General features: G+C 41.1%; 1 protein-coding gene across 6 annotated transcripts in view; it reads right to left on the reverse strand.

The window, feature by feature from the left end:
* LOC108518251 (uncharacterized) overlaps nucleotides 1-7229 on the reverse strand; it is a 50697-nt gene extending 43468 nt beyond the window's left edge. For 5 of the 6 annotated variants that reach the window (XR_001882329.1, XR_001882328.1, XR_001882327.1 and 2 more), the window contains exon 1: nucleotides 7102-7229. Coding sequence is in view for 3 of the 6 variants with exons in the window: in XM_017856517.1 (XP_017712006.1) it covers nucleotides 7102-7210 (109 nt within the window). In the remaining 3 variants the exon portion in view is untranslated. Of the gene's footprint in view, nucleotides 1-3269; nucleotides 3365-7101 lie in introns of all 6 variants that reach the window. The other variant, XM_017856518.1, reaches the window with a different exon arrangement.
* Between the last annotated feature and the right edge of the window lie 16183 nt (nucleotides 7230-23412).

A 23412-nucleotide genomic window follows, 5' to 3' on the forward strand; every position in this document is an offset into this window, starting at 1 on the left:
GTCTTGTCTCCTCCACCACAACAAGTCACATGAACCTCATCCTCCTCACATCAAGATGCCCCCTTGGAAAGGTGCAGTGGAAGATGCAGCAGGAAACAAAAAAGACCAAGTCATTATTTGAAATAGGTGAGGCCTGATGAAATGGTGAGGTCACATATTGTCAAGCTTAAAGTTACTTTTCTCTTGTGTTGAAGGATGTATTTTTTAAGGGTCAAAACTATGACTCTCATCTGTTAAAGATTTTATTTCAAGTTATAAGGAAGCCAGTAAAACCAGTTCAAAGGAGAATTCACACACACACAGAGACCATCCAGAAGATTGAAATAAATTTTAAAAATTGGCCAATATCCACAAAGCAATTATTAACTCATCTCCACCAAACACATTGGCAAGATCCATCTGCATTACTTTCAGTATTCTACAACTTACAGAGTTTTAAAATAGCTCAAAGGCAATAAGGGGAGAGTTCACTAAGAAGGGTGTACTAGATAGGATAGTAACCTTTTTTGCTCAAAGTCTCTCACAATTTTTCCTGATAGTTGCTACCAAAAAATGAGGATTAATCCAAATCAGTTACAGAAATTGACATTAAAGCTGGGCCTGGTGGCAAATGCCTGTAATCCCAGCTACTCGGGAGGCTGAGGCAGGAGGATTGCTAGAGTCCAGGAGTTTGAGACCAGTTTGGCAACACAGTGAGATCTCATTTCAAAAAAAAAAAAAAGTGACATTAAGTTTTCTTTGTGTATTTTAGAAGTAACACATAGGTGGGTGGATCAAGAGGTCAAGAGATTGAGACCATCCTGGCCAACATGGTGAAACCCTGTCTCTACTAAAAATACAAAAATTAGCTGGGTGTGATGGCGCAAACCTGTAGTCCCAGCTACTCGGGAGGTTGAGGCAGAAGAATTGCTTGAACTTGGAAGGCGGAGGTTTCAGTGAACTGAGATTGCGCCTCTGCACTCCAGCCTGGCGACAGAGCAAGACTCTATCTCCAGAAAAAAACAAGAAGTAACACATACATTTTGCAATTCTCTGTGAAGTCAGCTTCCAAGATACTACTACCATCTGCCATTAATGTTTATCTGAGTTATTCCTCATCAGTGCTCTGCAGAACTGAAGGTGACTCACTGAGCCAAAGTCTCTGAAAACCTGAAGCATTTGCATGCAGGGCCCTCAAAGCCAATGCTGCCACAGTCTGGACTTTGATGAAGTGAAGAGAATACCTCTCCCCATGCTCAGTGCCAACACCATTTATATGAGGAGACCCAGTGCCATGCTCATCATCTTAGAGAACTGTCCTTCAGATTGTTTGGAGCCCCTCTCCCTAGGACCCAAACTTAAGTTCTTGTGGGCCAGGCCCAGGGGTGATCCGAGTGGCAGGTAATGATGGTTAGATCCATACTTTCATTCTTTGACTATTGAAGGCCGCCTTGTTCGTGATTTTATTCCATCCATCCATCCTTTCACCCATCTATCCAGTCTTCCAATTAGTCATAACAGGTCAGGCAATTGGGCTAATATTATTAAAAATTAGCAGAAAGTTCCTAAATCCCATCAACTGACACCCTTCCAGAGAGCTCTGTCTTCTATTTTAGTGTTTTTTTTTTTATTTTGAGATGGAATCTTGTTCTGTCACCCAGGCTGGAGTGCAGTGGCATGATTTCAGCTCACTGCAACCTCTGCCTCCCGAATTTAAGCTTTTCTCTTGTCCCAGCCTCCTGAATAGCTGGGACTACAGGCACGAGACACCATGCCCAACTAATTTTTTTGTATTTTTAGTAGAGACAGGATTTCACTATGTTGGCTAAGCTGGTCTTGAACTCCTGGCCTCAGGTCATCTACCTGCCTTGGCCTCCCAAAGAGATGGTATTACAGGTATGAGCCACCCTGGCTGGCCCAGAAAGCTCTGTCTTCCATTCCAGGGAAATAGTGCGACATCTTGGGGAAGCAGCAAAGGGCTAGAGTCAAAGAAATTCAAACTTACTGGCTTGCTCACTCTCTTTAGGCAAATTATTAACATCTGTGAAATATGGGGATGTTAATTTCCACCACCTCATAAAGTTGATGCAATAATTAGGGATTCATTTGACAAAAAAAGATCAATTACTAGGTGTGAATTCCTGTAGTCCACCACAGCTACATGTGGCTAAGTCTCAGGTTCAGCCCGATTGCCGGTAACACTCTTTTCCTCCCACTTAATATTCTTATCTTATCTCTTCATTAATCATTCATGTAAATTCTACTATTTTTATTCTTTCTGATTGGTTTACTGGCATATTATTATTCACTATCTTACTATAAAACTAATATTAGAGTCATAATGCTGTTAACTTGTTTGTAACCTCATTAACATAACTGCTTTAGGCTATAATGATCTCATCTTTCTCTTCTTAAAGTGTGCACTCATCATGAATGATTTCATTTATTCCTAGTTCTTACCACTTCCTTCTTGACTTCAGATTGCCTACCGGAATTTTCTAGTTTGTGATTTGTAACTGGGATTACTTACATGTCCAAACCCAAAGCTGCCAACCTCCCCTAGGATCTGCTCCTATTATTCTTTTTTCTTTTTCTTTTCTTTTTTTTTTTTTTTTTTTTTGAGACAGAGTCTCACTCTGTCACCCAGGCTAGAGTGCAATGCCATGATCTCAGCTCACTGCAACCTCCACCTCCTGGATTGAAACGATTCTCCTGCCTCAGCCACTGGAGTAGCTAAGGTTACAGGCACGCACCACCACGTCAAGCTAATTTGTGTATTTTTCATAGAGACTGGGTTTCTCCATGTTGGCCAGGCTAGTCTCGAACTCCTGACCTCAGGTGATCTGCCTGCCTCAGCCTCCCAAAGTGCTGAGATTACAGGCATGAGCCAATGTGTCCAGCCCCTATTATTCTTTTTGTTCTAAGCATCATGTTTATGAACAGTACAGCATCTCAACTTCCCAGTTTGTGTACAACCTGGACCCTTTCCAGCTTTCCCTTGTTCTACAAAGATGGCTCTCTTCCAGATCAATGGTAAGGGCTGGAGAGAGAAACGGGCTAGAAAGTCCTCCAGAAGTTCAAAGCCAACAGTTAGGAATTAAAAAGAGACAAATATTTAGTTCAACATGTGAAATAACTTTCTTAACATTTTCGTTTCAAAAGTCAAATAGGCTATTCCAGGAAATGCTGAGATACTTTTCCTGTACTGTTCAAGCTGAGACTAAAAGACCATCTTATTGAGTGGGAGAAGACAAATGAAACAGCCTCAGAGCTTCTGTGTTTCCGGTTACCTCTTGGGACAACGAAGAACCAGCTCCAACCAGAGCAAGGAGACCAACACTTTCTTGCTGCCTCTTTCTTGCTCTCCATCCTAAGGAGAGGATCTCTGGGGACAAGAAGTAGGGAAGAGAAGATCACTGGAGAAGGGTGTTAAAAGGAGGCTTCTGGCCAGACACCGTGGCTCATGCCTATAACCCCAGCACTTTGGGAGGCCGAGGTGGACTGATCGCTTGAGCCCAGGGGTTTGAGACCAGCTTGGACAACATGGCTAAATTTCGTCTCTACAAATAATACAAAACTCAGTCAGGCATGTGCCTGTAGTCCCAGGTATTCAGAGGTGAGGTGAGAGGATCACTTGAGCCCAGGAGATCAAGGCTGCAGTGAGCTGAGATGGCACCACTGCACTCCAGCATGGGCGACAGATCAAAACCCTGTCTCAAAAATAAAAAGAGACTTTCTTCATTCTTATTTTTACCTTATGATTTCCACAGGACTAACAACCTTTCGTTAAATAATTTCTCTAGGACTAAAAGAGCCCCAGTGAAATTTCTATTTGGGAGCAGAAGATTTACATTCATATCTGTCATCATTAAACAAATACTTATGCAATGCTGGCAATGTGCAATGTCTAATGGAGACTGAATGAGAGATTAACTGCAAAGGACACAGCCCATAACAGCATATAAACAACAAATGGTAGGGGCCGTGTTGATACATCACTCTGGAAAAGTTTTGTTGTTTCATTTGAGAATTAGCAAAACCCCTGTCTCCATTCTGCTTCTTTGTATTAAAATTAAAAGCTCCTCTGTTCTTTAATATATTATGTTCATAGCATAATAAATATCTGCAACTCAACCCATGGGCATTCTGCATCTGCATTCTGCGGCCCCCTTGAACAGTGAGGAAGCATTTGTGTGTGTTCTTCCACGTGTTCTAGATATAAGATTACTTGCCCCAGGACAAAGATTATCTTTGGATTTGCTTTAAGTCTAGCACAGAGCCAAATATATGAAATGTTTATAAAGATGTTCATGAAAATGTCAAAGAGGGGACTTTCCTTCATGCAATGCTTGTCATGTTTCAGCCTTATTTTAGTTATAGATGAAGAACAAAGTGTTCAATCAATGTGCATTCCCGTTTGTACTGAAGAAAAAAAAGTACATGTAAGGACATAAGTGTTTGACTAGTTGTACTTGAAGAACTCTTATCTGGAAAGGAAGATGACAATGCTAATGATGAATTCACGGAGGAAATGCATTAGATAAAGCAGATTGTCATCTTTTGTTTCAAATCATGAAAGGGATAGGGGACATGCCTAACCATAGTGTGTCAACCAGGAGGGTATTTTACAGGTTCTTAGATATGATATTAATGACTGAGGCTGTTTCCCAGCAGGGCGTAACCACTGATTATTACCAAAAAAAAGTTCAGCTTTATGATAGATGTAGTGTATGACCTCTAGCATCTCTGCTGCAATTGTCTCTTTGTGTGCAGCACAGCTATGATCAACCTTATTGCCTGGCTACCTCCTGGAATATTACGAAGGTAAGTGATGTGACATTAGCAAAAGACATCCAATTATTAGTCTTCAGCTTCAAAGAAAAGCCTGAGCCATCAGTGACAAGAAACAGATGGTCTTACTGAAGGGCGGGAAAGGAGGCTGCAAAATCTGTGGTGAGAATGGCAAGGGAGAGGTTCCCAAAGCCCCCACATTCTGACATCTCAGAAGCCCGTCTCTCATTATGAGACACATAAATCCTTGGTTGGTGCTCACCCTGAGGCTTCTCTGCTGTCTCTGTCCTCCTGGTCATCCTGCAAGCTTCCTGGCTTTGACCACAGGGTTTTTTGTTTGTTTGGTTTTGGTTTTTTTTTTTTTTTTTTGAAACAGGGTCTCTCTCTGTCACCCAGGCTGGAGTGCAGTGGTGCGATCTCAGCTCACTGCAACCTCTGCCTCCCAGGTTCAAGGGATTCTCCTGCCTCAGCCTCCCAAGCATGTACCATAATTACTGGCTAATTTTTTGTTTTTTGTTTTTAGTAGAGATGGGGTTTCACAAAGTTGGCCAGACTGGTGTTGAACTGCTGATCTCAAGTGATCTTCCTGGCTCGGCCTCCAAAAGTACTGGGATTACAGGCGTGAGCCACCGTGCCCTGCCGACCACAGGATCTTATGCAAAACCATTAAGATGGAAGAACTTTTCTTGTGCCTCTTTCCTTTATTGCTCTTGGCGTCCTTTTCTTCAGTTTTAGAGCCCAGTGCAAAATGGTAATGTGGAATCCCATGTTAGAAAATTATTAAGAATTTCAAGATGGTGACAGCAGAGTGTTAAACCGAGCATGAGGTCCTGTTAAATGTGGGGCCATATGTGAATGATTTGATGGCATGCCCATGAAGGGGATTTGCTCCCACCCCTTTACCAACAGGCCTTTGGCCTCCATGAGAAGTCTCTTCTTGGCTGGTCCAAGGGAACTGCCTACCCCATAGTGCCCCAGACAGTCCCATTCTTACTTTTTCTTCCTTGGAACCCTGCTCTCTGCTCCCACTCAGCTGAGTTTGTATGTGATAAGGTGCTGATGTTGTTATTCCAAAACAATGGAATAATAAGGTGTGAGGAGCTGGCATTTTAACTCACTCTAGAGTCTCCGGTGGAGGAATTTCTAGGGCAAAATTCTACAGGAAGGTACTCGAACCTTTTCAGTTACAGATAATTCAAACTCCTGCTTTTTCCTACCTGTGATTTGACCACGAGTGTTGGAATGTTTTTGTCCATATATCCATCTGACATTTATTGAGGACCTTTTATCTCCCAGGAATGGTGCTAGGTCCTGGGAATGCAAAGGGTAATAAAATCTGTTCCCAGCCTTTGAAGAGCTTCCTTCTACTGTGATTAGCAGATACAAAGGAGATAAATTATACAAATCATACTAGTGCTGACTTCCCATGAGACACACAAAGCAGTTTGGTGATACTGGAGAATTAAGTGTAGGTGGTGAGAAGGATGGAGTGTGGAGAGCATTTTGTTTACTTGTTTTTAACTACTCTCATAGGAAAAAGCTGAGTAGTTACAAGACAGACGTGCAGAAACACAACTAATTTTATTTCTAACATTGACGTGGTGTTGCTATGAATCTCACACTCTGCTTAAAGCAGAGGTCTTGTTCTATACTGCTCAGTGTACTCAATCCCATGCAGTGCTTTTTCAGCCAAATTCATATATTTTATCTCAGTATTTTCCAGCTCACACACAGTCCTTTTGGGGGTAAATACCTGATTATTTAGGGATTCTTCTCCATCTCCCTCTGAGAAAGATTCTCCTTTCACCAAATGTGAGTCAGGTTCTATGAGGCCTCTTTCTGATGAGGTCCTAACCTTGAGCTTCTCTCTCTGCCCTTGTAGAATCCAGTTTGACCAAGAATCCTGCTAAGTCAGTTTAGCAAAAATCCCCCTCCTTTGGAATCTGTCTTCATCCCCCACCCTCGTTCTGTTATCACCCTGGCCTGCCTTCAGCAAGAATTCTATTGAGTCCATCTAAGAAGAAATCCCCTTCTTCCTGATGTTTCCTCTTAGTAATTTTCCACTGAGAAACTCCTTCCCTTGGCTATCAACTCTCACTTGCCCTCGTTGGAGTCAGAGATGAGCCCAGCCTCTCTCCCCCACTGCAAGGGCCCAGTGCAGTGGTCTCTATACTTATAGTGATGGTTCCCAAGTAACAAGTGTTGTGAATGATTTTCTCTTTAACACTTCTCTGCCTGCTCTTTTCTAAGTTCCTAGGGCACAGAAGTTATCATGCATTGTTTTGTATTAGGGAGGGTGACCCTCCAGTCCTCCACTCGCTGCTGACTCACCCGTGTCCTTTTTAGACATGGGCCTCCCTCCGGGTGGCCTCTGCTGTGGTGGACCTGCCTGGTCACAGGACGTCCAGGGCCAGGAGCTCTGAAGGTAGTGTGGCCTCATCTCCACAATAACATCACAATCCTGCTGCTGACACTGCCATTGGCCTTTACTCTCCTACCTTGGGATCTGAGTACTAAATTATGACCTCAGAATACAGGCCTTGGTGAGGCTATGTGGGGGCCACCTTCCTCAGCCCCTCCCCCAGCCACAAAGGTCACGCAAGTGGAACACAGGCTCAACCCCATACTTCTCTGGAAGGCTGGCAAACTTCCCAGCTACCCGCAGGGGAACAGGGTTCCAGAGCATTCTCATGTTCCCTTGAAACTTTATGTATCTACCTACCCCGACCCCACCTCAGATTCTGGGCCCGATGCAAGAGCCAGAGGATCTTCCTGCCTCCTCTCTGACCTCTCCACTCCCAACTCCTTTGGGCTTTTCTACTGAGAGAAGGGAACTGCCTCTTATCCTGCATTCTTCCTAGATCTGTGATCCACTCTGCAGTCAGCCCTCTAAGTTTAGTTTCTTGATATATGGAATGTAAACTGAGAGTTCTCAGAAAACTCCTATCTCTTGAAAGCCTGATTTCTGAATCTGCTGTCTCCTTACGGACTTTAACATGTAAACCCAAAGCTGAGCAACAGCTTTTTTCTTCCACTTGTCTCTGTCTTCCTCTTTCCTGGGGCCAGGTCTGCATAGTTTACAGAATACTGAGCAAAAATTCAGAACTACTGGGAAGGGAAAGAAAACTGTTTCAGATGCTCCACTAGGTCCAGGAGTGGGAACTTTATCCCATAAATATTAAGTGCCACTGAAGACGTTTTTTTAGAAAAGGAGTACCGCTGAGCAGAGGCAGAGCTTAGATACAGGCTGTGTCTGGTCCAGGCAGTTGCAAGCATTTAAAATCAAGAGATTTCACATACAAGTCTGGTTTTCCAGCTTCTCTTAAATGAAGATCTGGCAAAAGTGGACTGCCATTCCAGCAAACCAACAAATGGCTGCGGCTGAGGAGTGCTCACATTTTTTGGATGGACACAATCTTCTTATTTTATCATGGTCCCAGTCAGCCCACTTCATTAATTTCTGGTACCTTCCTGGGCCCTGCACCTTCCTCATTTATTCCCTCTACCTCCAGGGATTTGTGAAAGACAGATTTGAGGGGCACCAAAAATAGTACCAAAGAAACCAATCAGGATGCTGTCAGGGAGGTCAAGTGAGAGCTCCTGGGGGGTTAATTTAGAGCACTTTGAGTAACGAGGGAGAGGAGAGTCAGATTAAATGCGGGCGGGGGGCGGTGGCTCATGCCTATAATCCCAGCACTTTGGGAGGCTGAGGTGGGCAGATCACGTGAGGTCAGGAGTTCAAGACCAGTCTGGTCAACATGGTGAAAACCTGGCTCTACAAAAACACAAAAGTTAGCCGGGCATGATGGCCGGTGCCTGTAATTCGAGATACTCGGGAGGCTGAGGCAGGAGAATTGTTTAAACCCAGGAGGTACAGGTTGCAGTGAGCCGAGATCAAAATTGTGCCACCATTGCACTCCAGCCTGGGAGACAACAGTGAGACGCTGTCTCAAAAAAAAAAAAAAAAAAAAAAGATTAAAGAGTGTGGGGAGGTGACCTGGGCAATGAGAACTGAGAGAGAGGAAGAGGACAAGAATGACAGCCAGGTTTCAGGCCTAAGTAACCAGTGAACTAGTGAAACGTTAGCTGAAGAATTAGGACACTGTGGTGGCTCACGCCTGTAATCCCAGCACTTTGGGAGGTCAAAGCGGGCAGATCACCTGAGATCAGGCCAATATGGCAAAATCTCATCTCTACTAAAAATACAAAAAAATTAGCTTGACACGGTGGCTTGAGCCTGTAATCCCAGCTACTCGGAAGGCTGAGATAGGAGAATCACTTGAACCCAGGAGGTGGAGGTTACAGTGAGCCAAGATTGCACCACTGCACTGCACTGCAGCCTGGATGACAGAGTGAGACGCCGTCTCAAAAAAAAAAAAAGGAGAAAAAAAAAGATTAAAGAGTGTGGGGAGATGACCTGGGCAAAGAGAAGTGAGAGAGAGGAAGAAGACAAGAACGACACCCAGGCTTCAGGCCTGAGTAACCAGTGAACTGTTAGCTAAAGACTGAGGATACTAGGAAGCCAAGTTTGAGAATACTGAGTTTGAGGGACCTGAGAGACAATTAGTTGAAGATGTTCACCAACTGGAAGCACACTGGCGTGATCTAATATAAAGACACAATTTTGATATTAACAGTATATAAGCATAAGTTAAAACCATGAGAGTTTTGTCAGGAAAGGAATAAAAATCTTCCTCAAACCCCGTAAGTTTTTTATTTTTATTTTTCGTTGAGAGGGGTTTTCATTCTGCTGCCCGGGCTTGAGTGCGGTGGCAAATCATGGTTTATTGCAACCTCCACCTCCTAAGCTCAAGTGATCCTCCCACCACCTCCCAAGTAGCTGAGACCCCAGGCGCACACCACCATGCCCGGCTAATTTTTTTTTTGTTTTTTTGATAGAGATGGGGTTTCACCATGTTTCCCAGGCTAGTCTCAAACTCCCGGACTTGAGCAATCCACCAGCTTCAGCCTCCCGAAGTGCTGAGATTACAGATGTGAGCCACTGCGCCACACCTCCTATGAGTTCTTAGTTGGGACAGACTCCTGTAACAAAAGACAGATGAACAAGAGGAAAACAAACACATTTATTAACACATGCAGTGCACATCACCCTGGAGAAAACTCAGTAAGAATGATTTCAAAGCAGTGGCCTAGGACTCTGGCTCCTAAAGTGTCTTCAACAAAGAACAATCAATTTGTAGAGAAACGACAAGATGAAGGAAAGTAGTCTTAGGCTTCCAAAGAGAGGAAACTGTGGGAAGGTGAATATGGGAGAAAACTAACAGAATGATGCTTGTTTGCAGATTCTTTTGGTGCTGTATCTGGGCTGATGAGGATATAAAGCTCTCCAGCAGAGGAGAATTTACATCCTGTCTTCAGGGAGGGAAAAAGGAGGATAGGGAGAGTTTCCCCTTTGTCTGCTGCTTCTTAATTATCTGTAGCTCAAAAATAATTTTTGTCAACAAGGCATATTTTGGATTGACATATTCTGGTTTTCTATAGTTTCTTCTCCCATTTCTCTCTTCTCCACCCCTTCCCCACACCACGCATAAAAAAAGACAGCACAGACACTTGCTCTCAACTTTGATGTCAGGCCCAGTGAGTGCCACTTACTCCACTCAAATAAAACAACTCCTAATGACATCCCAGCTAGCCATTGTCATAGCCAACAAACACCAAAGACTATGGGAACGTTGTCCTTCATTCACTTCGCCCACGAAAATTTTATAAAGCCAAAATGTCATTTGTGTTTAGTTGAATATTCCCTAGAACCCTCCTGTCTTTACTCTTTTCTTGACTGACATTTACTTATTCCTTAAGTTTCTGTGTAAATGCTTCTTCCTCAAAGTACCCTACAGTGCACCAAATTCTAAGTCACTTAGTAATCATCTTCCATTTCACCCTTCACCTTACATTCTCAGTATTTTATCAGAAATTATAGTTAAACACTTATACGATTATTTGCTTCGTGTCTACTGCCCAACTAAATGTAAGGGCAAGGAGAACAGGGAATGTTGTTTGCTTTTGTTTTCGCCGGTGTCTGCAATAGACTTGACTCACAGAGGGAATTCATGACTGTTTATTAAATTGATTAAAAATAGTTTAGGTCAAGCTTTTTAAAAAATACTTTTTAAAAAAAAATGCACAATATACTTCCTCACCTGCCCATGAGGGAAGAATTGTTATGGGAATTTGCTCTTCTATAAACAACTAGGAATATAGACAAAATATGTGAAACAATGTTTTTCAGATATTTAGACAGCAGGCACAGCTGGATTGTGATCCTCTGGGAGAAGAGAAACAAACCAGGTGACCCTCTGATTGTTACAGGTTTCTGTGTGGAGACAATTTCCAGACCACAGGAAGAGGAAAGAAAGCCTGGTGATCTCTTTAAATAGAGGAGACAGATATAGAAGATTGGAGACACTGAGATTTCTGCTATGTGTGTGGCAGAGTGCCAGAGAGGGGAAAATTGCACAAGGAAAAGAATCTAACGATCCCCTTAGGCCCAGATACTAATACTCCTTGGCTGAATACTAATCTGTGCATGGGAGGCTAAATTTCCACGAGGCTGAGGAAAGAATAACTGCCACACTAATATAAGCTGAACAACTTCCTGAACTCAAACACATCTGGGAGAAATTTGGATCCCTACCAGCCGGAATGGGGAGGCCTCACTGAATACCCAGTGCATTCAGTAAGGACTCCAGAAGGGTTATGTCTTAGTAGTAAGTCTAAACTAGCTCTAGAATAAAGGCTATTTTACAATGATCCTAAGAAAGCTTAAAAACAAGTATCTAAAATCAAGCGGATGACAAGTTATCTCATTTCTTGCTTCATAATATTCAGCATTTTGAAGAAAGATAACAAAACTGAAACACTCAACAGCATAGAATTCATAATGTCTACCATTCAATGAAAAATTACTAGATATGCAAAAGAAAAGCCACAAAATGTGATCCATAATCAGGGAGATAATTAGTCAATAGGAACAACCAGGGCTGGTCTGAAGGTAATGAGTTATTTTAATTTACTGTTCACAGTCAGTTACAGATCAAATTTTGTGTTCTATACTTTCACCTCTCCTCACTATTGTACTTGACTAATCCTGAAAAGAGGTTGAGAGAGAGAGAGAGAGAGAGAGAGAGAGAGAGAGAGAGAGGAGAAACACCCAATACAAATGATGAAATTAACATATAAGGATATTTTAAAGTTTAAAAGTAGGCTGGCCCAACTGCTCAAGCCTGTGCTCAACACTCTGTGGGGCCAGGGCTGGAGGATCACTTGAGTCCACGAATTTGAGGCCAGCTTGGGCAACATAAGGACACCCTCCAATCTTTACAAAAAGTAAATATAAAAAAATTAGCATGGAAGCACACACCTGTGGTCTCAACTACTCACTACGCAGGAAACTGAAGAGGGAGGATTGCTTGAGTACAGGTCAAGGCTGCAGTGAGCCATGTTCATACCACAGCACTCTAGCCAGGACAACAGAGCAAAACCCTGTCAGAACAACAACAAAAGAAAACAGTTATTACAATTACGATCATGTTATTTAAAGAAAAACATAAACAAAATAAGGAAAAAATGGGAGCTATAGAGAGAACAACATGGATATTACAGGACTGAAAAATACAACACATAAAATGTAAAATTTATTAGACTGAATTTATGGCAGATTGGGTCCAACAGAAGAAAAGATCAGTGAACTTGAAAATAATGGCAATATAAACTATTCAAGCTTAATCACAGAGAGAAAAAATACCAAAAAATTAGTAGAGCTCAGTGACCTGTCAGAGAATACTGAGCAGTCTAATGGAGTCTCAGAAAGCAAGGAAAAAGACATATAAATATACATATATACGTATATTTACTTATTTAAGAATATTGGCCAGAAAATTCCAAATTTTGTGAAAATTATATACGCCCAGATCCAAGAATCTCAACAAATGTGAGGATATATAAATATATATGTGTGTTTATAATTATGTATACACACACACACACACATATGTATCTTTCCTGATAGTTTCTTCTGTAGATCTCAGTCTTCCATAAGTTCTGTCTAATAAATTTTTCATTTTATATATTATGTTTTTCAGCCCTGTAATATCCAGTTGTTTTCTTTCTTTCTTTCTCTCTCTCTATATATATGTGTGTGTGTATATATATATATATATATACACACACACACACTCAAACTACACCAACAGACATCATAATCAAATTTCTAGAAACCTCTGATAAAGAGAAATTTTTTAAAACAGCTACAGGAAATAGAGAACAATGATACAAAATACCACATATTCATCATTATATGGCATTATGTGGCTGTTTTTAGCTGGAAGATTAAAAATGATATCTTCAAAGTGATGAAACAAGATCCTGATGACTTAAAACTATATGGAAAATTAGTAATAATATCTTTCAAACAAAACTGAGAAAAATGTCATCAGTAGAGGCAGTACAGCTCAAAAATTCTTTAGGTACAGTGAAAACAACAGACGGAAACTGACCCTTATGCTAGAAAAACAAATATGTAATATGACTTCTTTCCTCACACAAACAAAATTCTCCCAAAATAACTGTTTAAAGCAAAAGTAATGCCAATCTATTTTGTGGGGTTTATAATACATGCAAAAGCATAAGGAATGACAAAAAATAGCATAAAGCATAGGAAGGAAGAAACGGAAGTATACCATGGTAAGGATTTTACATTAAATATGAAAGGCTGTAATATTACTTGAAGACAGATTGTGATAAGTTAAAAATGTATGTTCATAACATAAAGTCTAGACAAAATAAAGAGATACAGTGAATAAATCCATTATAGAGAGAAAATACTCAATCCCAAAGATAGCAAGGCAAGAGACAGGGAAAAGAACAAAGAACAGCTAAAACAAATACAATTTATCTATCAAGATGGTAGGCTTCAATTCAACTATATCAATAATTACATTAAATGTAAATAGCCACTATTTTACATTTGGATTTCACATTTTTACATGTACATCCACCCCAACTCAAAGGCAGAGATTGCCAGACTATATGAGAAGAAAGACCCACTGTAAGTTGCTACAGGAAATAGACTTAAATATAAAGACATGCATAAGTTCAAAGTAAAAGAATGAAAAAAATTATACTATGTCAATACCAATCATGAGAAATCTAGAGTGACTATGTTAATGTCAGACAAATGGACTTCAGGAAAAAGACTATTATCAGGGATGAATAAGATCATGTCATAATAACAGAATCAATTCAACAAGAGGGCATAACAATCCTAAAAATATGTACTTAATAACAAAGTTTCAAAATATATAAAACAAAAACTGATGGATTGATTGACAGGAGAAATATTCAAATCCACAATTATAGAGATTTCAATACTTCTTTCTCAGTACTTGATAGAAAAAGTCAATAGAAAATCAGTAAAGATCCACTGGGCGCGGTGGCTCATGCCTGTAATCCCAGCATTTTGGGAGCCCGAGTTGGGTGGATCACAAGGTCAGGAGTTTGAGACCAGCCTGGCCAATATGGTAAAACCCCAGCTCTAATAAAAATATAGTGATAAACCAACTGGGCATGGTGGCGGGTGCCTGTAGTCACAGCTACTCGGGAGCTCGGGAGGCTGAGGCAGGAGAATTGCTTGAACCCGGGAGGTGCAGGTTGCAGTGAGCCAAGATCACACCACTGCACTCCAGCCTGGGAAATAAAGCAAGACTCCACCTCAAAAGAAAAAACGAAAAACAAAACAAAACAAAAAAAACAGAAAGAAAGAAAAATCAGTAAAGATCTGGAGACCTTAACAACACCATCAGTCCACTTGGCCCTATAAAATGTTATACCCAAATAGGCTACTTGGCCTAGTAGAATGCTACACGCTGGTGCTGCTACACCCAGCAAGACACACATTCTTTTCAAATGCACATGGAACATTCACTAATATAGACCATATGCTAGACCATAAAACACATTGCAATACATGTAAAAGTACTTTATTCACACAGAGAATGTCCCCTGGCCAAAATGAAATTAAACTAAAAGGTTTATTAAAATGATACCTGAAAAATCTCCAAATATTTTGAAATTAAACCATACAGTTCTGAATAGCTCATGGATGAAAAAGAAATTAGAAGGAAAGAAAACACAGGTACAAGTTATCCTTGCTTTGCACAGGTCCCAATATGCACAGATGTCAATTACCAAAAAATAACACCAGTCCCCCAACAACATGGTTCAAATTTCAGCTACCACATTTCTGTTACCATAGTATATTAGCTGCAAGCAATTCCATAAAATATAAACTTCATTCTTAGCACATCAGTCCATGAATAATTATACAAGTAACATCATGAGTATCATGATCTGTGACCAATCACATCCCTTCTTCTAAAGGCTGTTGGTGATTGGCTGCTGTGCATTTCATACTCAGTTCACACACATGTAGGAAAGCTGTTTCCTCTTTGTCTCCCATTGATAAACTCACATGGCATTTTACAAAATTCGATGACCAAAAGAAGAAATTGGCCAACAAAGATGAAAGTGCAGCAAGCAAACAAAAAGTTACAACGTTAAAAGCGAAATATTTGTATTGAACGTAGATGGAATTATAGACAAAAATAGCTGATATGGAAATGTTAATATTGTCACTTTTTGAGAGACTAGGCACGCAAAGGACTTGATGAAAGTAACAAATGAAAAGAGCATTTATGATGAAAAGGATGAAGAAGGGTCCCAAAAGAAGTGATGTCAGCAAAAATTTTACATGGCAGGAACTCTCATATATTTCACACCATTGAAAATGCAAAGAATAAGAAGTTGGAAGTTGACCTAAACTTAGAAAGGTGTCTGACAATTCACAGAGGCAAGGAAAAGAAGATCACTTCATATCATAAATTACACAATGAGAAAGCATCAAGCATTGTCCAAACTACTCCTGATAACATCTTTTAAATTGTGTAACATATACATAATATAAAATTTGCCATTTTAACTATTTTTAAGTGTACAGTTCAGTGGTATTGCATACATTCATACTGCTGTGTAACTATCACCACCATCCATCTCCAGAACTTTTTCATTTTCCCAAACTGAAACTCTACATTCACTCTCTCATAAGTTGTTTGTGGGTTTTTTTCCCCACAGAGCTTATTGGGTTTATAACTGGAGGAAGTCACATGTGTACAAAACAAAGCTCACACTATCCCAAAGCATTGTAGGAACTGAGAGCTGACAGATAAGTTATTGCAAAGACACAAAATACTTTTGTTCTTAATGTTTCTAATATTTTAAATTATAGTATTAAAAAGTTTCACCATTTTTTCATTTTCCTACACATTTATAAAAGACAATAAGAGTTTTTAATGTCATGATAAAAAATGTAAAAGGTCACAGAACAGTTGTAATTTTTTTCTATTTATTATTAAGATAACTTTGCAAGATTTCAACTAGCATCATTGTTTTTATGGTTCTTTCCTACTAGATAAAGCAAGGATTGCCTTGTGAGGTATATATAAAAATTCGTGAGGTGCATCAAAGTTCTTTAAAGGAAAATTCAAAGTCCTGCATACTTACATTAGAAAAGAAAATCCCTCCCAGCACTTTGGGAGGCTGAGGTGGGCAAATTGCGAGGTCAGGAGATCGAGACCATCCTGGCTAACATGGGGAAACCTCGTCTCTACTAAAAATACCAAAAATTAGCTGGGCGAGGTGGCGGGCGCCTGTAGTCTCAGCTACTCAGGAGGCTGAGGCAGAAGAATGGCGTGAACTCGGGAGGCGGAGCTTGCAGTGAGCCGAGATGGTGTCACTGCACTCCAACCTGGGCAACAGAGTGAGACTCCGTCTCAAAAAAAAAAAAAAAGAAAGAAAATCCTGCAGTCAATCATCTAAGGTTTCACCTTAAAGCTAGAAAAAGAAGAGAAAACTTAACCTGAAGAAAGGAAATCATAAAGAGCAGAAATTAATGTATAGAAAATGCATAAACAACAGAGAAAATAAATGAAATCAAATGACCCAGCAATAGTATTCCTAAGATGTACATAAAAGAAATGAAAACATATGCCCATGCAAAGATTGGTACCTATTCATTATAACCCAAGCTAAAAACAAGACAAATAGTCATCAAGAAGTAAATGGAAAAATAAATTGTGGTGTATCCATTCAATGGCATGCCACTACTCTGCAACAAAAAAGAACAAACCGGCAGGGTTCGGTGGCTCATGCCTGTAATCCCAGCACTTTGGGAGGCCGAGGCGGGCAGATCATGAGGTCAGGAAATGGAGACCACCCTGGCTAACACGGTGAAACCCCGTCTCTACTAAAAATACAAAAAATTAGCCGGGCATGGTGGCGGGCGCCTGTAGTCCCAGCTACTCGGGAGGCTGAGGCAGGAGAATGGTGAGAACCCGGGAGGAGGAGCTTGCAGTGAGCCAAGATCGCACCACTGCACTCCAGCCTGGGCCACAGAGTGAGACTCCATCCCAAAATAAATAAATAAATAAATAAATAAATAAATAAATAAAAGGAATAAACTACAAGTTTATGCAACAACATAAATCTTAACATTTTGAAAGCATTATGCTGTGTAAAAACAAAGCCAGATGTCAAAAGGTGCATATGGTATAATTCTATTTCTATGAAAATCTGGAACAGGAAAATCTAATCTGTATTGATTGAAAGTGGATTAGTGGCTGCCTGGTACCTGGGGGAAGCTGAGGGGATTGACTATCAAAGGGCATGAGGAAACGTTTTAGGGTGACGGAAATGTTCTATATTTTGTTTGTTATGGTGGTTACTTCGTGTCTATATTTGTTAAAACTTGCCAAACTGTACATTTAACGTGTGCATTTATTTGAAAATAAAATAAAAATAATTATTAGGAATCCCAAAATGTGAATTTGAAGAATGTTTATGTAACCGTGGATTCTTCTGAATCAAGAGTGCGGATGGTGGTATGGGGGTGGGGGGAGGTGGCGTGCACATGTTTACAATGATGCCTGTTTGAGTTCAAGGGTGTGTATGTGTGTGTGTGTGATGATGGTGGTAATAAGAAAGCCTTCATTGTATAATTATTTTCAACAACAAAATTCAGTCAACAATAAGAAAAACTGTAGCCTTCTGCATAGTCTACCTTAAATGCATGGACACTGAGAACTAAAGGCATGTTCTCTGTCAATGCGTAATTTACAACCTAATGCTCCACAACAAAGTGAGTTTATCTCTCTCCAAGTTCCCTAACAACAAGCCACCTACTTCCTCGGGGTTTTTTTCCAGGAACTAGGTCTTTCAGGCAACTGATGGGTAATAGTCGCCTCCTCCCCACCCCACCTTTCTCTCTCTCTCTCTCTCTCTCTCTCTCTCTCTCTCTCTCTCTCTCTCACGCACACACACACACACACACACACACACACACACACACACGCACAGAGAGCGCAGTACTTCCTGGGGGAATTTAGACCCAATCTGAGCTAGTTTTTGGAAGCCTGACAGTTCCTCTATAGCTAGCAAACCAATGCCAAGCCTAGTGGGCCAGGCAATCTGCCCGGAAGCATCCCTTCCAGAAGATGTGGCCTGAGCTCGGCTTCTTCCAGGACTGGACTGAAGGTCCACTGGAAGTCTGTGTTTTCTGCTGCTATAAGCACGTGCAGGCTGTGGAAATTGCTGGGGCTCTGCTTCATCAATGTCCGTTCATTGTTGCTTCTGTTCATTCTTCCATATAGCACTGTTTGTAAAGCCCAGAAGCTGCCTAACTTCTCTTCTCTTGTTAAGCACCTTCTTCACAAGTTACTTCTTTTAAGTAGTTGCACATGATATTCCAAAGTTGCATTCACATAGCATCCTCTTTTGCTGGATGTTACAAATGATTGAGCTTGGTAGAAGTCTCAGAACTTCTTGTTTTCTTAACCTGCGACTTACAGGAGGTTATGTACTACACTAGAATAAACCACACCCAGCCCTTTGAGCCATACGCTTTAGCACTCAAGTTGATGATGTCAGATATTAAACATTCAATAATAGTGCTCCAAACCAAAAAAGCTATGCTTTGTTTTTTCCAATCTTCAAGGTTTAGAATGTGATTTTGTCATATGAGAGACACTAGCCTCCTTGCCTGAGGCTGAATCTAGAGTAGACAATGCCCACCGCACAGACAGACAAGCAATGCAGAGATATCTACTGAGAGATTTCTTCTCCTTGCCCATCTACAGCTTCCTGTTGGGGATCTGAACTTGACTTCCAAGGTCTCTGACTCACCAATCAAACCAAGTCCACTTTAATCATTTCCAATTCCCTTTCAAATGTCCTGGGAATGGATAGAGACAGACAGACAAACAACTTACATGTTAGGTTTGAAATCTCAAGACTCTAATGTTAGTCTAAAACATAAATGCATTTTCTTTCACTGCAGCAGAGTTTCTTCTGCTCCCACAAATGCTGGCTAAGAAAATCCAAGTGAAATCTCTTGGGAGAATAAATGAATGTCACAACCAGAGTCACATTATCAAGAATGAGGCTGACCTGAGTTATATAACAGATGAAGAACATTATAGGATTGATGCCTGTTATCAGGTCAGAATCACATTGCAAGCCAAATCCTATTTAAGATGTATATGGTTAACACTCGCTGCTAGGGTGCTCTTTCGCACTGTTCAGGAATAAAAACAGGCTAGTCTCAGCTCAAGTGTCCTCATGGCACCAGGGCAAAATACACAAGCATGGCACTGGTACCTGTCCAGAAATGAAGAAAGGTTACTAGAAAATGGCCAAGCCAATCAACCACGATCTTGGGCATATTTTTAAATGTGTTTTCAAGTTTAATTTGAAGGTAGACATAGTAGTTTCAGCCAACCGTCAAAGTGAAACAACTTAACGTACTCCTTTGACCTATTGCCACCTCTTGATACAAGGCAAGATGGAAAAACTTAGAATATAAATCCCACATTTATAGCATGTGTACTGCCTCTCTGATCTAGATAGAGAAACTGGGTGGGAGGGTTGGGACGGGGGGTAGAAGTTCCTCTTAAGCTCAAACTCCCCAGAAACTTTTTTCCTACAGTTGTAAAAGTATTGGTAATTTTTAAAATAAGTTTACTCTGTATTTTACAAACATTACTCTTGAAAGCTTCATCTCACCAGAAGCAGAAGTATCCAGCACTGTGGCCCCCGGGGTATTTCCAACCAGACTGGCAATGAGAAGCAATAGAATCACCTAACAAAGGAAACATCATTCTTGTGCATTACCTAACAATTGTTGAGCCCCGACATGTTCAATCAAAATAAAGAAGCGTTAGAGAGTAATGTGAACACTCACTGACCCCCAGACAGACCCCACAAATCGGCAATTACCTTGGTGAACTCGTTACTCTACAAAATCTGGTCCATAATTTTGTAGGTGCAGAAATGGTGTTGTAAGTGTCCCAGGATTGGCTATACTGGAGATGCTGACTCACTCAAAGCCCACGAGATAATGATGTATAAAGTTAGAATGCAAATTGAGAATTTTACACTCATGGTGGCCTGAGCAGCCCATTCCCTTATTTTAAACAAGTTACATTAACATCAGATTGGTTGCTAATTTATTTAATTTTATTTATTTTTATTTAATTTTATTTATTTACTTATTGGGACAAAGTCTCGCTCCGTCACCCAGGGTGGAATGCAGTGGCATGATCTCGGCTCACTGCAACCTCTGCCTCCCGGGTTCAAGTGATTCTCATTCCTCAGCCTTTCAAGTAGCTGGGACTCAGGCACCCACCACCACACCCAGCTAATTTTTGTATTTTTAATAGAGATGGGATTTTGCCATGTTGGCCAGGCTGATCTCAAACTCCTGGTTCAAGTGATCCACCTGCCTCAGCCTCCCAAAGTGCTGGGATTATAGATGTGAGCCACCACGCCCGGCTAGATTGGTTGTTAGGCATGGAGTGCCAAGAAAGGTAATGAGGGCACAATGGCATTAGACCCTGATGGCCTGTTATTTCCATTTCTTTCTTTCTTTTCTTTTCTTTTTTTTTTCTCTGTCGCCCAGGCTGGAATGTAGTGGCCTGATTATGGCTCACTGCAACCTCTGCCTCGCGGGTTCAAGCGATTCTCCTGCCTCCGCCTCCTGAGTAGCTGGGACTACAGGTGCACACCACCATGTCTGGCTAATTTTTGTATTTTTAGTTGAGACGGGGTTTCACCATATTGGTCAGGCTGGTCTTGAACTCCTGACCTCATGATCCACCCGCCACGGTCTCCCAAAGTGCTGGGATTATAGGCGTGAGCCACCGCGCCTGGCCCATTTCTAAATTAGAGATAGACTTGCCAGACAAACCAAATACATAGTCACTGACAGAGTACCTTCTTCTCAGCCACATGCGTTTGTGGGTCTTTTTGTCATCTGTGCCTGCTGCTGATTAATTCCCTATCTGGTTGACATTTCTTTTTTCTCTGTGTTCCTACATTCTGTTAAGTTTACCAGTAGTCATTCAATAGAGTTACTTTCTATGGCTGTGCTGGTCTGGCAAGCTCCTTTCTGAATTTCACTCATCAAATGCAGTCTCATTTCAAGTTGTTAGAGAGCATTTCCCCAAGTGCCACCTACATTCTGAGAGGATATGAAGATATTTGATGAAAACCTGCCAACCATGTGGTTTGGTGATAGTCGGTGCCTCTTGGGAGGGGCAGAGCTTCAGAATAGGAGAGAGAAGGCGTCAGTTACCATGATGATTGTGTATTTAAGGGGTTTTTTCCTTAAAGGAATATTTGGCTGCAGGATCACTAAGGTGTGACGATGGAGGAAGAAGGAAAGAGAAAAGATACTAATCAACACCTGCAGGTTGGAGGTGTGGCAACCACATAGTAGTTCTTGATAGCTTCCAACTTAGTGAAGTCTTTTACTGAGCCCCTATCACGTTCAGGGTACAGTGCTCTGCTCTATGAGGCTTTCAGGGAAAATGAGGACAACTTGTTACAAATGATTAATGAACTTTGCTCTTCTTGCCTGGCCAGTACATCAATTTCCCCTCATTGGCCTGGAATATCTAGAAGGAAGGAGGGCTTCAGGGGAGATTAAGGGGATTGTTACAGAAGGAAATCAGTGAAATAGAAGATAATAGTCACCTTCTGGCATTCCATAATAGGACTTTGCAGCATGACATTAGCTTTATAAACTTGCCTAATACCTTGACAAAAGATTATTTCCATGTCTTTATCCGCTTTTTAGCTTACAGATGAGTCTGCCCGACTAGCCAGATCACAGGGTTCTGATAAGGTAATTCAAGAACAGGAAGTGGGTTAGTGAAGGCCAGTGTGTGAGGTGGGGAAAGGGGACTGTTCCTTTCCGACCCCAGAGAAGTGGGAAGAAGAAAAGGAGGAAGGTGGGGGAGGCAGGAGAGCCACACAAATGTCCCATTTGTCCTTTCCTGACTTTTGACCTAGAGTAGGAGTATATCCAGCTGATTCTTGTTATTTTCCATAGTTATGCTTATTATGGTCACTGCTGTGGGAGACCAGAACACGTCATCCCCAGATACGAAGAATTGTTGAGCTGAAATAGTTAAGAAGAAGTGGATACAGGAAAGCTCTCTAGCCTCTCTCTCTGTTGGCCTAAAAGCAAGACATAGTTATGCAAAGATAAAAGGCATCTTCCTTCCTCCCTGCCCCCAATGGGGAGAACGAAGGTAAACACTGAGCACAACTTTGGACCCTTATTGGCCTGAAAATGTTACCAGAGAAATCTACATTATGGGCTTTACTAACTGGCCTTTATCTGCCATTAATTTGCCTTCCCCCAAACTACCACCCCGAGGGACTCAAAAGCCTTTTCCTTTGTCCTGTCACTTTTCTAAAAATTTAGTGTTCTTTGATGAAAATGCTATGTGAGCTGGAATTCAAAACCACCTCTTTGAGAACTTCTCATTACCTGGGTGTCACCCACGTATATATGAAATATATCTGTTAATAAGCTTCTGTTTGTTTTTCTCTTGCTAATCTGTCTTTTGTTACAGGGGCCAGAACCTATGGGGATTAAAGAAAAAAATTATTCTTCCCCTCCACCACAAACACTGAATTAGCAAGTACTAAACCATTGCTCTTAGGAGAAATACACAGTTGTGTTCCTGTGAGCCTCTGCTCGCAGCACTTATTTTTTCTTTTTAAATGGAGTATATTTTAGAGCAATTTTAGATTCACAGCAAAGTAAAGCAGGAAATACAGAGAACTACCATTTACCACCTGCTCCTGCCCCTCTCCCTGCACAGCCTCCCCCACTATCAACATCCCTCACAGAGTGGTACGTTTGTTGCAGTTGATGAGCCTACATAATCACCCAACATCCATGGTTTACATTAGGGTTCACTCTTGGTGTTGTACATTCTATGAGTTGTGGCAAGTGCAAAATGACATATACCCACCATTATAGTATTGTATTATACAGAGTATTTTCATCACCCTAAAAATTCTCTGTGCTTTGCCTATTCATCCCTCACTTCTCCCTAACCCCTGGCAACCACTGATCTTTTTACTGTCTCCATAGTTTATGTTTTGCCTTTCCAGAATGTCATATAGTCGGAGTCATACAGTATGGAGCTTTTCCGATTGGTTTCTTTATCTTAGTACTATGCGTTTAAGATCCCACCATGTCTTTTCATGGCTTCATAG

This window comes from Rhinopithecus bieti, unplaced genomic scaffold (genome assembly GCF_001698545.2).
Source record: "Rhinopithecus bieti isolate Rb0 unplaced genomic scaffold, ASM169854v2 scaffold_44723, whole genome shotgun sequence".
Taxonomy (NCBI): domain Eukaryota; kingdom Metazoa; phylum Chordata; class Mammalia; order Primates; family Cercopithecidae; genus Rhinopithecus; species Rhinopithecus bieti.